Source organism: Clarias gariepinus, chromosome 2, assembly GCF_024256425.1.
Source record: "Clarias gariepinus isolate MV-2021 ecotype Netherlands chromosome 2, CGAR_prim_01v2, whole genome shotgun sequence".
Lineage (NCBI taxonomy): Eukaryota > Metazoa > Chordata > Actinopteri > Siluriformes > Clariidae > Clarias > Clarias gariepinus.
The window spans coordinates 16,542,001-16,562,812 of record NC_071101.1 but is presented as its reverse complement, the minus strand read 5'-3'; the positions used below and the strand labels follow the sequence as shown (position 1 = coordinate 16,562,812).

General features: G+C 36.8%; 1 protein-coding gene across 7 annotated transcripts in view; it reads right to left on the bottom strand.

The window, feature by feature from the left end:
* Positions 1-20,812, bottom strand: part of LOC128507376 (protocadherin alpha-C2-like) — a 61,062-nt gene that overhangs the window by 24,560 nt on the left and 15,690 nt on the right. The window contains exon 1 of one of the 7 annotated variants that reach the window (XM_053478276.1): positions 17,270-19,645. The exons of 3 other annotated variants lie outside the window; for them this stretch is intronic. In XM_053478276.1, the coding sequence (XP_053334251.1) occupies positions 17,270-19,633 (2,364 nt within the window). In that variant the 5' untranslated portion in view covers positions 19,634-19,645. Of the gene's footprint in view, positions 1-5,282; positions 7,673-8,425; positions 10,910-14,017; positions 16,473-17,269; positions 19,646-20,812 lie in introns of those variants that run through there. 3 more of the 7 variants (XM_053478258.1, XM_053478231.1, XM_053478249.1) reach the window with 3 other exon arrangements.

The following is a 20,812-nucleotide window of genomic DNA, read 5'->3' as shown; positions in this document are numbered from 1 at the left end:
TGAAATGGAAAATTTTCTTCATCTGAAAAGAGGACTTTGGATGTTAAGACTGTGGATTTGCGCTTTTAGTGAGCCATAATCATTAAACTAGGAGAAAGAAAAACCTTTTAAATATTTCACTTTACATCTAATGAGTCTAGAACATATTTGAATTCTATCTATCTATCTATCTATCTATCTATCTATCTATCTATCTATCTATCTATCTATCTGTCTGTCTGTCTGTCTCTGTGTGTGTGTGTGTGTGTGTGTAAAAGTATAGCTTATGCTGTGGACTGTAGGTGAGTTTTCAGATTCCTTCATCAAGCAAAGTGTGTAAGAGATTGTGATAGTTGAATTCAGTGTTACATATATATCTGTAAGCTATATGGTTACATGGGGTCTACCAGACAATTGATTTTACTTCCTGCAACCTGAAAAGCATTTTCACAGCTGATGATGGTTATAGTCAGCCCTCTGTGGGTACTGCATGGTACTGCAGCAAAAAGTAACCCCGTTGTGGAACTCTTTTCAAATTAATCAGAGGAGGGAAATCTGTCATTTTTCATACTGTTAACCTTAAATGTCAAAGTCTTAATGTCTGGTATTACGTCTTACACTTGAGAGAAAAATGTGTTCATTTAAGATGAAAGCACAAATGCATGTTGTTACAATATGGTCATAACTAATTTCTATTAGACTGCAAAAACAGAGTAAAGGCAACAGAATAGACCTTTAAACAAATAGTACAATATACTGGATATATCCATTTCCTCAGTCTCGTCTGGACCATGATTAAATTGAATGGGAAGGCTAAGTTAACCTCTGGTATTTTGTACCAGCATGGCTATAATGGAAACTCACATGTATAAATGACATTCATGCAAAACTCCACAAAAACTATACAGCTCAAGCTCAAACTTTGAACCCATGGCGGCAGGTACTATCTGTTGTGCCTTTTTAATAATTTAATTATGGGCTGCTGTGGCAGTGGATTTCTGTTTCAACAAGCAGTAACACACCCAATTTTACCTGTTGGTTGAAATACAAACCCTTAGCTACATTAGCCATAGGATTACACCCCTGGGCCCGTATTCACAAAGCTTCTTAAGCCCAAAAGTTGCTCCTAGTGATGAAATCCTAAGAAAATTCTTAGAATTATGACATTTTCTTAGAATTTTTTCCTTAAATTTAGGATTAAATCTTAGTTAAGATAAAAATGATTCACGAAACATCTTAGCCCTAAAAACAGCTCTTATGGTAAAAATTGTTAAGAGTAGAGAGGAGGACTTTTAAGAGGCTTAAGAGTTTCTATAGCAGAGGACAAAAATGGTGGAAAGAAGAAATATTCTCCAAATACTGAACATAAAAATAAAAGAAAACACTGCTTTTCTGTCCAATTTGGTTTTCTTGTTGTTTTACCTTACATCTCTCTTGAATTGTTCGCTACATAATCTCCAAAAGTGCAACTTAAAACATGCAATCATGTAAATGATTTAGGTAATAATAAAATCAATATGGTAAATAAATGTAAGAACTTTAACATAGTAACTACTGTGTGGAAATTGGTTGCTTCTAAAGTAGACATATTTTCAACGTTTGGCTGACAAAGAGTGTATTTCAAGACCTTTGCAGAGGTCAGAGGTTATTTTTTTATCAACCAATCACAGTCCTTGAATTGCTGCATCATCCCTAGCAACAGGGTCAACCACACCCCCTCACTAAGATAAAGGTTTTTCTACTTTCCTTACTCAAAGTTGCTCTAAGAAGTTTTCTAAATCACTTTTAGTCTAAGACTCCCAGACTAGGACATTTTAGGCTAAGATATGAGCTCTCTGAAAGAATTCTAAGAAGCTTTGTGAATACAGGCCCTGGTCCCATAGAGCCCAAATTCCATTTTTTGCATATAACGCCTAAGATCCTTTGTTTTGATTTCAAGGTCAGAGTAGATCCGCACCTCATGCCAGAAAAAGAAGGCAAAAAACAGGCAAACACAACCACACACAATGCTCAATCCACCACTTGGCATGTTTTTGAAAGGTAATGGAAACCTGAGTACCTGGACAAAACACACAAACAAAACATGTATAAAACATGCAAAACTCCACACAAACAGTAAAAGTAGCTAAAGAGCTGTGAGACACCAACACTTCCTCTGCACCACAGTGACAAACATTACAAGATCATATAAGATTTTTTTTATCTTAACATTTAGACAACAAATAAATGAAACTGTACTACATACTATATGTCGCATAAAGGTAAATAATCTAATATTTCTCATTACTTAATTATCAAATAAATAGAACATTAATATTTTTTTTTACATATTTACTCAGTTACAACATTTTAAAAGCTTGAAGCTTTAACTCAAATTAATTTTGAATGTATTATTTACAAAATACTGTTTTAGCTTTGTCATGTTTTCATTTTTGTTATGTTTTCTCAACTTATTGGATCAAAGTATTTGCTCAACAGTCCAATTTCTCCCTGACATTTAACACCCAGTACAAGTAAACTTAACAATCTTGTATATTTATAAAAGAAATGTAACTACATTGCTTATACTTAGTTGAAATTGTATATTTTTAGGATGTTTTTTTAACATTTATTTTACTTTTAAAGAAAGCACCATTTTTTATTGAGAGTCTGGAATTAAAATATTAAAATATTGCGATATTAAAAGGAGGCATATATGTAGTTTAAATAAATAAATATACTTACTGCATAATATCCTTTAAAAGTAATAATGAAATAATAAAATGATTTTAATTTCTAAAATTCCTGTCTGATAATTACAGTGACAATGCCCAATAATAAACAGGCTAAGGATAGCAAAATAGTTCAGTGACTCACAGCAAGGTTAAAAAAATCTCGCCTGGATTAGCATGGGCTGACCTTTAAATGCTGGACTCTGAATGAGGTGTCTAGGGACACAGAGTTGTCAGGAAGATCAGAGATCTCTCAACCCTGTTAAGCATGCAATGTAAGACCCTTTCTTTGTTTCTTTGTTCCACATGCCTGTGTCAAAGTCAAACCCCTCACTTATCCTCTGTCTTTTTATTTCCATCCTGCTTTTCTTTACAAAAATATTATAAGAATATCACCAGCACATTTGTATTTTATCTCAGTTTTTCATGTTCTTAAATATAACCTTCCTCCCCCTGCACAAGTAGACTCATCTCTGAATATAGTTTTATTTTCTTGTCTTCTCTTATTTTCCTGACAACAACTTCAATATTTAATTTTCTTTCTGTCTCTTTGCCCTTCTCTCTTGAATACCGCTACCCCCCCCCCCCGCCCCACTCTCTTTCTCTATCTCTGTAAATGGGCGTGGGCAAAATGCGGCAATAGCTTGCTGGAAGGAACTAGAGCCAAGTTGCCATGACAACCTAAAGGTGTATATATATATGAACACTATTTCAAGAGTCCTGAGAAAATTGAGAGGGTAAACTCAATTTAACAATTTAGCATTATTATTTTATTATCATTGCTGTGTGGAGAATAAGCCAGTTCCCAATCTGTTCATTGATCTGGTCACTAGTATATTGTCCTTGTTACTGTTTGTGTGTGCACATGTGTGTGTGTGTGTGTGTGTGTGTGTGTGTGTGTGTGTGTGTGTGTGTGTGTGTGTGTGTGTGTGTGTGTGCCAAGCTGAACTACTGATGCTTAGATGTAGCCTAAGGTTACTTTAGGTGTACTTACTTACTCTGCATAATGTTTATATAATATATAATTATAATAAATAATGGAAAGAGATAAAAAAAAGAGCGCATGTACCGTTTTGCATGACAATGTGCTGAACCTGGTGTCTGTATAATTGTAAGCAGAAGCAGAAGAGAAGAGGTTAAAACTACATGGAATATTATATAATTTGGAATAAAAGGCATTGTTTGGGTGTGGTTGAAAATGATGATGTCAGCACTGTGAGCTCAGCTTGCATGCCAAGAACCCCTGCTGTTGCAGAGCTGTAAGGAAAATTACCGGCCCTTCCCCCCACCTCTCTCTCTTTCTTGCGCTCTCTCTTTATCTACCTTAATCTATCTCTCACTCCACTCCATCTCTTCTTGAATGCTTTCTCTGCTTCTAGCTTTTTTCAAAATGTTTTACTTTAACTGTCTTTTATAACCCCTCTATTACACTTTTCCTTTATCTTTACTCCAACCATACACACAACAAATAAAACCATGTGTTAACTAATACTACAACAATGGTCAGCAATACAAGATGAGCTGGCTATTACACTAAAAGAATCTGTATGCACAAATATATAAAACAACAAGACTAGCCACTTAAATATCTTCAACTGGACCTTTTACAAAGAATTTACTCAAACACAGAGAGACCTTTAAAAACATATGTAAAACTCAAGCAGTAGTGTGAGCTATATAAAAAATAGTCACTATATATATACAGTAGGCATGCACACAGTGCAACATAATGCCTCTCTCATTGTGTGTGTGTGTGTTTGTGTTCAAACTCTCTGAGAACTGCCACCCAAAATTGCCACCCAAGCATATATTTGTATAACTTAATAATTGTGTTGTCATTTTTTGGTGCCAAAAACAACCAACCCTCTGAAATGCTTAAAGCATAAAATTATCATATTTTTTCATCTGGGAAGCGGAATAGCTATTAAAGAGATAAGGTGTTGGGGGATGGGGGTTAACAGAAAGAGCTAGAGAGACATACAAATTCAGGAAGGAAAAATGCTGGGAGACATAGGAAAAGGAAGAAGAGGGTAAGAAAGGCTCAAATGTGCACAGACATATAAACAACCATTTTTTATCTTTTTAAAAGCACAGGAGGAAAATTAACCATACATAAGTAGTGAACTCCCAAAGCAACACAACAGAAAAAAACTCCACTCAGATAACTGGAATTCTATGATGTATCACTGTACAGTACTTCAACAAAACATCTCACAGATGTATGCAGGAAAATGATTAAAGCAGAGGTTGTTTGCATTACCTGAGACAAACAGTCACAGCGCGAGAAATGCATATCAGTTAAGACTACAGTTTTCAGAACCATGGACAGCAAAACCAATAAATAGTAACATGCTGTGACTATAATCCATGAAAACTAGAGCTAAGAAGAGACAAGGCGTACTGACTGGTATGACTGTATGGGAAGTATTAAATGATAGTAAATAAACACAATATAGTATGTGCACATAGAAAATTAGTTTTTTTTTTCAGAATATTTTTCTCTCAGAGGTGGTTCCAAGAATAAGCCTGACTGAAAACTGAGAACATGTTTAAAAAACTTTTTAAATAACCCTATTTTGACAAGGATCTTACCTTTTCATCATTAGGAAGTGTGAGTGTTCGGTTAAAGGTGCCCCCTTCATTAATACTAATCAGTTCTGCATCTGCAGGCGGAAATGGCGCAGGGAAAACCACTACATCACTTTTCAGTGTATCAGAACTAAAACACACATCGTATTGCTGTGTAGACTTAGAGTAAGACCAGCTTCCATCAGGATGTGTGGTAATCACTGGGGCACTGTATCTGCTAAAACTGCCACCTGTCCTGCAGCATTTCACAGCTATTAAACTGATCAGACTCAGTAAAAATATCACTGAAACTGACACAATGGCAATTAGCAAATAAATGTTTAAATCTGAGAAACTGTCATCCTTTACTGGTTTGGGTTGAATCTTTATTACACCTGTGTTTTCACCAACCACAACATCAACAGAGACAGTGGATGACAGGGAGGGCTCTCCATTATCAGAAACCAAAATGACAAGTGGGTGTGTTTTCAGGTCGTTGTCACTCATTCTCCTCTTAGTCCTGATCTCTCCACTACTGGTTCCGATCCAAAAAAGGTTGTTTCCTTTGGGTTCAGAGATGTGATAAGAAAGCAATGCATTATATCCAGAATCAAAGTCCACAGCTCTGATCTTAGCTACAAAGTAGCCTGCTTCAGCAGAATATGGAATGTTCTCAGTGTGAACAGCTCCATGATCAGAATAGGGAGCAAGAATCCCAGGACTGTTGTCATTCTCATCCAGGATAAAAACATTCACAGTCAAGTTACTGCTCAGTGGAGGAACACCAAAGTCTGTGGCCTGAACTTTAAACTGAAATGTTTTAAATTCCTCATAGTTAAAAGACCGTAGGGAGTGTATTTCCCCATTGTCAGCATTTATAGCTACTATAGAAGACACATGTGGGTAACTTTGAGAGTCTAATAATTCATAAGTTATTTTTGAATTCTCGTTTAAATCTGGATCAATAGCCGAGAGAGTGTGAATAATCTGCCTTTTTGGGCCATTTTCTTTTACATATACATTAGCTATCCGCTCTATAAAATGTGGCGCGTTGTCATTTACATCTGACACCTGAATTGTAAAAACTCGTGTACTAGATAGTGAAGGACTTCCTTCATCTATCGCTATAATTGTTACATTATATTGAGCTTCGCGTTCTCTGTCTAAAGGCCCGTCCACCACAATAGAATAATAGTTCTTATAAGAAGACTTCAATTTAAACGGAACTCCGCTGAGTAATTTTCCGTGCGCATTACCATTCTTTCCGGAATCTTTATCAGATATTGTTATTAAAGCAACGGCAGTATCTTTTTTGGCGTTTTCCGCGACAACATTTATCTGAGATGTCAGCGAGATTTCAGGAGCGTTGTCGTTCACATCTCCTACCTCAATTAATATTTTACAATGCGCGGATCTAGGAGTCAGGCCCTTGTCCTTAGCCTGTGCATGAATTTCGTACGCATTTTGTGTCTCAAAGTCGACCGTGCCCTGTACCGTAATCTCCCCCGAAACAGAGTCAATGCTAAAGATGCCATTGTTTTTCTCGTCGCTATCCTGATTAACTAAAGAATAGACTATTTGACCATTTACTCCCTCGTCTGCATCTGTCGCATTCAAGGTAATCACAATTGTTCCAATAGCAGAGTTTTCGAGAACACGCATCTTGTAAAGATATTTGTTAAACACCGGGGAGTTGTCGTTAACATCTTTCACATTCACCACTATCTGCATTGTACCGGTTTTTGGAGGTTTTCCTCCATCAGTTGCGGTTAGAATGAGATAAATTACAGACTGTTTCTCTCTGTCTAAAGCTTTCTGTAATATTAATTCAGCAGATACAGTCTGCTCTCCACTATTTTGTACATCCAGAGAAAAATACTCGTTTTGGCTGAGCTTGTAGCTCTTTAGCGAGTTAATACCCACATCAGGATCTGCAGCTCTCGGCAGCTGAAATCTATCGCCAACCAAAGCAAATTCTGATATATTAAAATGCTTTGACTTAACACGAAACAAAGGCGAGTTGTCATTTACGTCTAGTATATTCACCTCGATGCGAAACAAATTCAGTGGATTATTAACAACAGCTTCCAAATGCACGGAGCACTGTGGGGAGGCAGGGCAAAGCGCCTCCCTGTCCAGTCTCTCGTTGACATACAATGTCCCTGTTTTCAGATTAACCTTAAAATACTTCTTTCCAGACGTGGAAACGATTTGAAGCATCCGTGATTCCAATTCCTGAATGTTTAGGCCTAAATCCTTTGCTATATTTCCAACGATCGTCCCCGTATTCACCTCCTCTGATACCGAATAAGCAATCTGAGCAACAGCAAGGTCCATGATTGTCATAAAAATCACAACAATAACAAAGAAAGAGGACTCCGTTCGGTTATCCATTGCGCATAATTTTTGTCAATTCCAGCGAAATAAAATGACTGAAATGGTACTCAAACATAATCCCTTAGCATTGCCCATGTGAAAGATCTTCCCGTAAGATCCATTTTGATCAGGAATGTGAAACAAAGCACAGAAGCAGTGCTTGAGGAGGAGCAATACTGATAGTGCGACAATTCTATAGCGACACCATGAGGTGCATAATGTCAAAACATTCAGTAATATTTTAAACAAAAAATATATATGTAACAACGTAGTGCACTCCTTCCGTTGCATAAACTTTGACAAAACGCTATATATTTTTTCCGGGGTTTTTTTTTCAATGTAAAAAATACAATATAGGCCTAAATCTCCATGAAAACTAAAATATTACATACATACATTTAACATGTTTTATGGCAAAATAAAAGCAAACAAGGAATTAGAACGCGTTAAAAACACACAAACAGAATAATTACGTTATTGTTTGATTAACAATATTTTGTAATTGATTTGTAATTATTGTTTGTTTGTTTGTTGCTGTTATGTTCTGTTATTTTTTTTAATAAATATTAAGATATATAAGATAAATTGTTATATTTGTTAATTGTGCAATATACTATATGTTTAAATTATGCATAAGCAGTCTCTGAGCACACTTAAAATAAAGCAGTAAAATAATGTAGCAGTAAACATGAGACAAACCACTCACAGTAAACTTTATCCAGTAATAGTCAGCATTAACAGCAAAGAAGACCTTAGGATCAATTTTGTATCAAAATTTCGCAGAATCTTACCTTCTCTTTAGCAGGAAGTGTTTGTGTTTGGTTAGAGGTGTCTCCTTCATTTATGCTGATCAATTCAGCATCTACGGGCGGAAATGGCGCAGGGAAAACCACTACGTCACTTTTCAGTGTGTCAGAACTAAAACAAACATCATACTGTTGAGTAGATTTGGAGTAAGACCAACTCCCGTCAGGATGCGTAGTGATCACTGGGGCACTGTATCCACCGAAACTGCCACCTGTCCTGCAGCATTTCACAGCAATTAAACTGACCAGACTCAGAAAAAATATCACCGAAACTGACACAATGGCGATCAACAAATACATGTTTAAATCTGAGAAACTGTCTTCTTTTATTGGTGCATGTTTGAACTGAGTCTTAATGTCTCCTGTGCTCTCAACAACCACAACGTCAATAGACACGGTAGATGACAGGGAGGGCTCTCCGTTATCAGAAACTAAAATGACTAGCGGGTGTGTTTTTAAGTCATTGTCACTCATTCTCCTCTTAGTCCTGATCTCCCCACCGCTGGTTCCGATGCGGAAAAGGTTGTTTCCTTTGGGCTCAGAGATATGATAAGAAAGGAGTGCATTATATCCAGAATCTAAATCTACAGCTCTGATCTTGGCTACAAAATAGCCTGCTTCAGCAGAATATGGAATGTTCTCAGTATGAACAGAGCCATGTTCAGAATAGGGAGCAAGAATCCCAGGACTGTTGTCATTTTCATCCAGGATAAAAACATTTACAGTCACGTTACTGCTCAATGGAGGAACACCAAAGTCTGTGGCCTGAACTTTAAACTGAAATGTTTTCATTTCTTCATAATTAAATGACTGCAAACTGTAAATATCTCCACTTTCAGGGTTTATGTTCAGCATGGATAAAACAGGAATATCTTTGGAGCCTTGCAACAATGAATACGATATTTTAGCATTGTCTGCAACATCACTGTCAAAAGCAAATAGTGTATAAATAACTTCTCCAATCTGACTGTTCTCTTTTACATATGCATTAACAATGGGTTCACTAAAGCATGGCGCATTATCATTAACATCAGAGACTTGTATAGTAATGACAGTGGTGCTGGAGAGAGGTGGAGTCCCTTCATCAGTAGCCGTGATAGTGATGTTATGCTGAGATGCACTTTCCCTGTCGAGAGGTCCACGTACAACTAATGTATAAAAATTATTATAAGATTTTTGAATTTTAAATGGGACAGATCCAAGAATTTTGAGTGTTACCTGTCCGTTTTTACCGGCATCCTTATCGACAGCAGTTATCATTCCCACCATTGTGTCAACCGGTGCATCCTCCTTAATAGTGTCAACTAATGAGGTCACGGATATTTCCGGAACATTATCGTTGATATCAATGATTTCTACTAGAATCTTGCACATTGCCGATCTCGGGTTATAACCTTTGTCCTTTGCTTGTACACGAAGTTCAAACGCATTTTTCTTTTCATAATCCACAGCACCTGTCACTACGATTTCGCCGGTTTCTGGATTTATTGAGAACACACTAAGATGTTTGTTGCTGTCGTGGTTAACAAGCGTATATGAAATTTCTCCGTTAACTCCTTCATCCAAATCAGTAGCATGCACAGTAATAATAGGAGTACCTGGGGAGACATTTTCGTTAATTCGAGCTTTATACAGCGATTTACCGAACACCGGGACATTATCATTAACATCTACCACATTTATAATAACAGGAATAGTTCCAGATCTGGGTGGTTTTCCTCCATCCACAGCAGTCAATGTGAGGTGGATCGCAGACTGTTTCTCTCTATCTAAAGTTTTCTGCAGTAGTAGCTCAGCTGATACACCTTCCTGTCCGCTGTGTACATCCAGCGAAAAGTGTTCATTTTGGCTCAGCTTGTAGTTCTTTACCGAATTGCTCCCCACGTCTGCATCATACGCGCTTGGTAATGCAAATCTCTCCCCTGAAGAAGATAACTCCGAAATATTTAACATCCATTCTGTCTGTCGAAATACTGGTGAATTGTCGTTAATATCTAAAACGTTCACTTCAAACCTATAAATATTCACCGGTGACTTAACGACAGCTTCTAGTGCTATAGAACAGAGCGTGTTGTGTTCACAAAGCTCTTCTCTGTTAAGGATTTCTTTAACGCTGAGAATACCAGTCTTCCGATTAAGATCAAAATACCTGCTGTAAGCTTCGGTAGCAATATGAAATCCTCGGCTCACAAGATCCTGAACGTTTAGATTTAATTCCTTTGCCAAATTTCCGACTGGTGTGCCAGGGGCTGCTTCTTCCGATATGTGAAAAACAATCTGTCCATTCACACATCTCCAGAAAAGAAACAATAGCGAATAACATATCCACGCCTGAAATCCTCGACCCGCTGATGCAGCCATTTCACTGCGTTACAAAAGCTCTATTAAAAAAATATACAAATCCATCCTCGTAGTTGCGAATATGTATGCGTTTTAACAGCACCCGAGCACAATGGCGTATTCTAAACAAAGCCGTTCGGACGGCAGAAAGATTGCCCTGCCTCGGAAAAGGCGGCGCATAGTAAAGACGCGCAATAACGTAGAGTGGAAAGCTAGTGACATCATGTGGACGACAACAGGCCTTAATGTTATACGTGTGTTTATATATATATGATTTAAACAATCTAATTATAAATACAACCAAATCCAGGCCCAACTGATTGTTCTGTCTTTCCCTACATTTCCCAAATGCTTGTATGCAACAATAAAAAGTCCATGCATAACATTCCTCTACTGTTTTACTATATATATCATAATGAACCTGGATTTAGAAGTGCATAAAATGTTCTTAATGCTCTATAGGGAAATAAATCAACCCACTTTTAATATTTACAAAGCACTATCTAATTAGAGCTAGTTACTAATGATATGTATCTGTCCAAGCAGAAAAGTTTTAAGCAGTTCATTAGATGTGTGCAAACTATTTATTTGGTATGATTACAGTTGTTTCTGCATACCTCTCTTTTACCCAAACAAATTAAAAAAATTGAAAGCAGTGATATTTTTATCACAGTGGATTTACAAAAAAATGCAAAAAAAAAGCCTGTTTTACTACTACTGCTGCTGAAAGAACAAGTGCACTAGTCTACAAACAATCAACTGCTATAATGAGATCATTCTTTTGTCACTTCTAATCCCAAGGACAGAACATTAACTCAAATTATATACAGTAAACATTGTGCCTTATAACAAGAAACAAGATAAAAAAAATACATAATCAGCTACATAAATATGGTTCTTCTGGGAGGGAAACCCTAATAAAACACAAATGATCCAATCACAAGCCTTAAAGACTCAACAGGGCTCATGCATAGGGCATACATATTGCCTTTCATGCAAGATATGCAATCTGATGTATATTAGGGAAACCAAGAGAAGAAAAACTGATTGTATTGTTGAGTACCTTTGAATTGTCATAAATGACTTGCCCTTTCCAGTGGCAAGACACTTCAGGATGAGATAGATATAACATTTACAACATCTCATTTTGGATTGGTAGTTATTGTTATTGGACAAATCTTTTCAGAAAATTTAAGAAAAAAGCACATGTACATGCTCAACAGTTTAAGAACTCATTTAATGAGTATCATGTGCATGAAATGTTCTTAATGCTCTATGGGGAAAATAATCGACCCACTTTTAATATTTACAAAGCACTATCTAATTAGAGCTAGTTACTATCTAATGATATGTATCTGTACAAGCAGAAAAGTTTTAAGCAATTCATTAGATGTGTGCAAACTATTTATTTGGTATGATTACAGTTATTTTTGCAGTTATTAAAACCTAATGTCCTGATAACATTAGGTTTTGCACTAATGCATCTTTAATCATTCAAAATATCATATATAAACCAATAGTTACCCTTCAAAATAATGGTATAATTTTCACTTAATTTATGCAAAGATATACACACCAATAACTGTTGTTATAAAATGTGCAAATGCATACAAGTCTTTCTCTTCTCAACTTTAGTGAATGTGTCCATGCCATATTCTTGGTAATAGCAAATAAATGCCCTTGTAAAAAAAAAAAAAAAACACTTTAGTGTATTACAAATATATTGAAATCCTCGACAGTACATTACAAATATACAATAAAATTGTACCATCAGTTAATATATAAAAAGCACACTAACATCATGCTTTTACCAAATTTTGGAATTAACTTAACTATACTTTAATGCCTATTTACTTTAGGCATTGGACTATGGTTCGGAAGATCCCAGGTTCAAACCCCACAACCACTGTGTTGCCACTGTTGGGCCCTTGAGCAAGGCCCTCAACCCCTTAACTGCTCAGATATAATGAGGTAAAAATGTGTCGCTCTGGATAAGAGCGTCTTCCAAATGCCTATGTATACTTTAAAATAATTGTATAAAAGTACACTTTCCAAAAAATATTTTTACTGGAAAATATACTTTAAGTGAAAGGTTGGTCTAATTTCTAAATTATACTTATTTAAACTTTGTTTTTCAATGTATTTTTGGTATATATTTTTAAAAAATATGCTTGAAATAATCATTGTACAAATGTACAGAAAGTACACATTGGAATATTTTTTTTTTAATATACGGTAGTCTGGGTATATTACTTGTAAATGTACTTATTCATATGTACTTATATTTAGTGTACTACTCTCTAGTTTTTGTGTGCTGAAAATCACTTTTAAAATCCCGTTTAAGATAATTTATGTTTGCACTCTCTCACTCTTCTGTGCGCTCACTGTCATAAAGCTACACTTGCACAAACTGCAGCAGCTGTATAATTCTGCAATTATTGCAGCCAACCAGAAACTAGAATCAGTGCAACACCAGCCAATCATCTGTTTCCTGATTGGCATAAATCTGTTGAACTCCTCATAATTACTGATGTAATGTGTTTCAAAAACATGGCATAGGGTAGAAAATGCATTTAGCATTTATAAATTATCCTAAACACCTTTAGTGTACTGGTAACACATTTGCAATACTGTAGTATAGAAGGTTGTGTGTACTGTATGATATAATAAAGTATATTTGTATTAACCACAAAGTGTACTTTTTTTAGTATTTGTAATTGACCAGAAGTATAACAGCATGCTACTGCTGCAATAAGAATATACTCATAGTATATTAATCATGTATTTTGTAACACAGTAAAATTAGCTGTAATGTAGTTATAATACATTAAATATATAATTTAATTTTATTAATTACTGTCAGGTATGTAAATTAGTACACACACAGCCATATACTGTAAGTGTGCTAAGTATACTTAAAGTTGTCCCAATTTAGCACATAAAAGTACACTAAATACACTTAAAGTTATTCTTTACTACAACTTAATTACAATTAAATTATATTTAGCACAAAATTAGTATGTCTAAAATAGCACACTTCAAATTAACTAATCATTAACACTTAAGTTAAACTGACAATTAGTATAGCTACAGGTATACTTAGCACATTTTTTTTTTCACAAGGGTGAGGTCCTAACCTAATGGAACAGAATCATGTGGTATTTAAACAAAGTTTAGTTGTTTTAAAATATGAGGTGCACATTTGTGCAAAACAATAACCCACTAATTAATTCTTACCTTGCCTTTGGTAGGAAGTGTCTGTGGTCTGTTAAAAGTATCTCCTTCATTTATACTTATTAACTCTGCCTCTGCGGGTGGACATGGTGCAGGAAAAACCATTACGTCACTCTTCAGTGTGTCCGAGCTAAAACACACATCATACTGTTGTGCAGATTTGGAATAAGACCAGCTCCCATCAGGATGTGTGGTGATCACTGGAGCACTGTATCTGCTGAAACTGCCATTTGTCCTGCAGCATTTCACAGCTAGTAAACTGATCAGACTCAATAAAAATATCACTGAAACTGACACAATAGCAATCAACAAATATGTGTTTAAATCGGAGAAACTGTCATTCTTTGTCTGTGCATGTTTGAACTGGGTCTTTATGTCACCTGTGCTCTCAACAACCACAACATCAATAGAAACAGTGGATGACAGTGAGGGTTCTCCATTATCAGAAACCAAAATGACAAGTGGGTGAGTTTTCAGGTCATTGTCACTCATTCTCCTCTTAGTCCTGATCTCACCGCTGCTGGTTCCAATCCGGAAAAGGTTGTTTCCTTTGGGTTCAGAGATGTGATAAGATAGCAGTGCATTATATCCAGAATCAGAGTCTACAGCTCTGATCTTGGCCACAAAGTAGCCTGCTTCAGCAGAATATGGAATGTTCTCTGTGTGAACAGCTCCATGATCAGAATAGGGAGCAAGAATCCCTGGACTGTTGTCATTCTCATCCAGGATGAAAACATTCACAGTCACGTTACTGCTTAGTGGAGGAACGCCAGAGTCTGTGGCCTGAACTTTAAACTGAAATGTTTTAATTTCCTCATAGTTAAATGACTGTAAATTGTAAATCTCACCACTGTCAGGGTTTATGTTAACCATGGATAATACAGAAACATCGTTCGGGCTTTGCAGCAATGAATACGATATTCTTGCATTATCTGCAACATCACTGTCAAAAGCAGACACCATATGAATAACATCTCCAACCTGACTGTTCTCTTTCAAATATACATTGTTTACATACTCTGGAAAACGTGGTGCATTGTCATTTATATCAGAAACGTGTACAGCAATTAATGCGGTGCTGGAGAGTAATGGAGTTCCTTCATCAGTAGCGATTATAGTAATATTATACTTGGATGTAGTTTCTCTGTCTAAAGGACCATCTAAAACTAATATGTAATTATTCTTATAGGAATTCTGTACCCTAAATGGAACAGATCCGGTGATTCTCAAGTTTACTTGACCGTTTTTACCACTGTCCTTATCTATGACCGTTATCATGCCGACAGCTGTATCAAGCTGAGCATCCTCTTTCAGCGTGTTTACTAAAGACGTAACAGTTATTTCTGGTATATTGTCATTGACATCAATAATTTCGACTAATACTTTACAGTGTGCAGCTCTTGGGTTTGGTCCTTTGTCTTTAGCCTGGACCCGAATTTCAACGGCGCTTTTTCTTTCATAGTCAAGCTGACCTTTTATCATGATGTCTCCAGTTTCTGGATTTATAGAAAATACACTGATATCTTGCTCGTTGTCCTGTTTATAAAACTCATAAAAAATCTCACCATTAAGGCCCTCATCCAAATCACTTGCGTGCACTGTAACTACGGCTAAACCAGCAGGTGCATTTTCTTGTATTCGAGCTTTATACAACGACTTACTGAAAACCGGGATGTTGTCATTAACATCTTCAACATGCACAATAATATTCAACGAGCCGGATGCAGAAGGCTTTGCTCCATCTATAGCCGTCAAAGTTAGCTGGATTAGAGACTGCTTTTCTCGATCTAATGCCTTTTGCAGCACCAATTCAACAGACATTCTCTGTTCTCCGCTGCTCTGTACGTCCAGTGAGAAGTAATCATTTTGATTTAGCTTGTAAGTCTTTACCGAGTTACTGCCTATGTCTGCGTCAAACGCATTTGGTAACGGGAATCTCTCTCCTGGAAACGCTGACTCTGCAATATTTAAGTTCATCACTGGCGAGCGAAATGTCGGCTGATTGTCGTTAATGTCTAAAACGTTCACTTCAAATCTATATATGTTCAACGGCGAATGGACAATAATTTCCAAGGCTAAAGAACATTTCGTTCTCTGTTCACACAGCGCTTCTCTGTCTATTCTGTCTTTAACTTGAAGAACACCCGTCTTCATATTTAGATCAAAATACCTTTTATTTTCTGCCGAAACGAGTTGTAATCCACGTCGTTCAAAGTCCTTTATATTAACATTTAAATCCTTAGATACATTTCCGATTACTGTTCCAGCCTTCACCTCCTCTGACAAGGAGTACACGATTTGCCCCTCCGCGATGCTCCAGCAGTAGAGAAGCAGTGAAAACCACAGCCAGATAAAAAATGTGTCTGCCATTGTTGAGGCCGTTTTACATCAACACCGAGAATTGATGAAAATAAATTCCATATAGTTGAAAGCAAGCATCCATTTGAACGTTCCAAAAACTGCCTCTGTATACAATGGCGTATCCAGAACAAAGCGCCGGACTGAGCACATGCCCATTTACGTTAAAAGGAGGAGAATGGCGAGGCTAGGATGTAAGTTATTCAGAGTGGAAAGATAGCGACATCGTGTGGGGAAATATATGCCATACTATTAAAACATGAAAACTGAAGTAAATAGGTAAGTCAGTAACTCTGTCTGTAAGAAAATCAGGGAGTCAGCCAGTCATTTAAACAGTCATAAAGAAAAGAAAAGACAAAGAAAGAAAGAAAGAAAGAAAGAAAGAAAGAATCTATCTAATCTAAAATACATACGCATCTGCTTGTTAAACCGGGTTCGTTAGACAAAAAGTAAATGATTCTTAATATTTTCAAAGCGTCCTCTATGAAGAAGAGGTAGTGCAAATTCTAGCGTTATATATGCTTGGAAAAAATGGTTGGATAGGTTGTGAGCCTTCAGCACCATGGACAGAGACAGACGTCAAATTACAGTTACGCACAGCACCAGTAAGCATAAACCAGTAGGCATAAAAATTTAGATTTTTTTTTTTATATATTAAAAAAGCCTTAATGAATGAAACAGCTTACTGAATAAGATTTGGTTAAACGGTTGCGCTAAATAAATTAAAATCATTAGATGGTTTAATTGTATAGAGAGGTATAAACACCTAATACATGGTAATGCAGAATTTGAAATTGACTACCATAACATAAACTTGCTACTTGCACTTTTTAAAACTTCTAACGAAAAAGTAATAATAAGACTACTGAGTGAAGGTAAAGTTTTCATAATTCTTACCTTTCCTTTGCTTGGAAGACTTTGCGTTCTAAAAATGTCCGTATCGTTTATACTGATCGACTCAGCATCGGCAATCGGAAATGACGCAGGGAAAACGATTGCGTCACTCTTCAGCGTGTCCGAGCTAAAACACACGTCATACTGCTGTGTAGATTTGGAGTAAGACCAACTCCCATCAGGATGTGTGGTGATTACTGGAGCACTGTATCGGCCGTATGTCATGCAGCATTTTACAGCTATTAAACTGATCAGACTCAATAAAAATATCACTGAAACCGACACAATAGCGATCAACAAATATATATTTAAGTCCGAGAAACTGTCATCCTTTATGGGTGCGTGTTTGAACTGAGTCTTAATGTCACCTGTGTTCTCAACAACCACAACATCAATAGAAACAGTGGATGACAGGGAGGGTTCTCCGTTATCAGAAACTAAAATGACAAGCGGGTGAGTTTTCAGGTCATTGTCACTCATTCTTCTCTTAGTCCTGATCTCACCGCTGCTGGTTCCGATTCGGAAGAGGTTGTTTCCTTTGGGCTCAGAGATATGATATGAAAGTAGTGCATTATATCCAGAATCAGAGTCTACAGCTCTGATCTTGGCCACAACGTAGCCGGCTTCAGCAGAATAGGGAATGTTCTCAGTATGAATAGATCCGTGCTCAGAATAGGGAGCGAGAATCCCTGGACTATTGTCATTCTCATCCAGGATAAAAACACTAACGGTCACGTTACTGCTAAGTGGAGGAACACCGTAATCTGTGGCCTGAACTTTAAACTGGAATATTTTTAATTCTTCGTAATTAAATGATTGTAAACTGTAAATATCACCATTATCAGAGTTTATGTTTACTATCATGGATAAAGCATGATTTTTCTTTGTGTTTTCTATTAATGAATATGATATTCTGGCATTATCTCCAACATCAAGATCAAAAGCAGACACTGTGTAAATTAGAGAACCCGCTGGACTGTTTTCTCTTAAATACGCGTTAATTGTGATGTCTTGAAAAAGTGGCGCGTTGTCATTTATATCAGAAATTTGTACACTAATGACAGTGGTGCTAGACAGAGGCGGAGTTCCTTCATCAGTAGCTGTGAGAATTATATTATATCGAGACTCGCTCTCTCTATCTAGTGGGCCATCGACTACTATGGAATATTTATTTTTGTAAGTGTGCTGTATTTTAAACGGTACAGAATTCTGAATTTTAATATTTGAAGCGCCATTTTTCCCAGCATCGCTATCTTTAACCGTGATCAATCCCACCATTGTGCCAGCGGGAGCGTCCTCTTTAATCACATTGACCAAAGAATTAACTGATATCTCAGGGACATTATCGTTAATGTCAACGACTTCTACTAAAACTTTGCACAGTGCTGCTCGTGGTTTTTGGCCTTTATCTTTAGCCTGAACACGAATTTCAACTGCATTTTGCGTCTCAAAGTCGACAACACCCTGTACCGTAATCAGCCCATTTTCTGGGTCAATGGAAAATGCAGCAAAATGCTGAGCACTGTTTTGATTTGCAAAAGAATAAACGACTTCGCCGTTTTTGCCCTCGTCTATGTCAGTAGCATGAACCGCAATAACGGATGTACCACGTGGAGAGTTTTCCATGACTCGGGCTTTGTAAAGAGCCTTACTGAAGACTGGGACGTTATCGTTTACATCCTCAACACTTATAACTATCTGCAACGTTCCGGATCTGGGAGGTTTTCCTCCATCCAGAGCAGTCAGTAAGAGTTGAATAACAGACTGCTTCTCTCGGTCTAAAGCTTTCTGCAAAACTAATTCAGCAGACACACTTTGCTCTCCATTGCTTTGGACATCTAGGGAAAAATGTTCATTTTGGTTTAGCTTGTAACTCTTTACTGCATGACTACCTACATCTGCATCAAATGCATTTGGTAAAAGAAATCTCTCCCCTGGAAATGCTGATTCTGAAATATTCAGTGCAGTTTTCGACATCGGAAACGTTGGCGTATTGTCATTAATATCTACAATGTTAACTTCAAACCGATACATATTTAATGGCGATTTAATAATTGCCTCTAATTCCAGTGAACATTTGGCGTCTCGGTTACAGAGCTCCTCTCGGTCTATTTTTTCTTTAACGTGTAAAATCCCCGTTTTTAAATTAACAGCAAAATACCTCTTATTGGGTCCCTGTATTATTTCAAAACCTCGATGTCCAAGGTCCTGTACATTTAGATTTAAATCCTTTGCTAGATTTCCGATATCTGTTCCTGGGCTCGACTCCTCCAAAACAACGTATGCAATCTGTCCGTCCACTGTACTCCAACACAATGAAAAGGCTAATATCCTCAGAATCACACATATCCTCATCAACTCGGCCATAATCCGAAGACTCATGGATCTCTTTGGAAAACATAAGCAACAAAGCTGTTCCGACAATATATAATTCACTATGGGTGAAACTATAATCGCAGGTTCGTCGTATCTCCAGAACAAAGCCCTCCGTGTGGGGGAGGGACCGGGCCTGAAGGGAGGAGCCACCGAAAAAATAATGATAACTGTCCAACTGCAAGTGGCTAGAGACACCACGTGGAGAAATCGTGGCACTGTCCTCAAGACATAATACAGCGATTAAACAAAGTCCAATGTTTGTATTATAAATTATATCTAAAAATAACGATTAGAAAAAAATATTTAATGCGCAGTAGAAGTCATACTTGTGGATGATATGTGGCAAATCCCACCCATTGCACACACACACACACACACACACACACACACACACACACACACACACACACACAGGGCAACCGGATTTCCCCGTGAGTAGAAAAGAAAAACAAAAGGGTGCATACTACTACAGTTCATATATTATATATATATAATTTACCATGTCCTCAGTAATTCTGCTGGTCACTTATTTACAATGATAACATAATATTTTCGTGGGCTGGCAGACAAGTAAACAGCACAGCCAGTTGTACTGTTGTGACTCCCTCATAGAACAACACAACAACGAATTTTACATTTTACAATGGAACGAGTAACTTTAACAGCATCGTTCACATTTGTCACTTTGCCATAATGTGATGTAAAGTCACGAGCCCCACTGTCTCGCTTCAAGTGACTTCTTCTGTGGGATTTGTCTGTTCCTTCTTTTACCACTAATCTTTGATTAATTAATTAAGTTCTTTTGTATAGTGCACATTTCCCGAATATATAATAGGTCTCATAGAATCTTTAAAGATTTGCATGTAGCCATCTGTAGAGAGCATTAAAAGACTTTTGTTATGATATAAAACGTTATTGTGGCGTAAGTCTGACTTGATTTAATGATACAATTTAACAAACATAATACATGCTACTCATGCTAACAGCTAACCTTTTTTTAAAAAAAAAAAAAAAACATTTAAATTAAATATTTATGAATATATTTCGTATGTACAGCTTTTCAAAGCTGTACAGGTCTTTGTACCATCTACAGAAGAAAAGATTCAGACCAAGTGGGCAGAAACTGATAATGATTTGCAGGACCTTGGACAGCAACAACGACAACGTTAG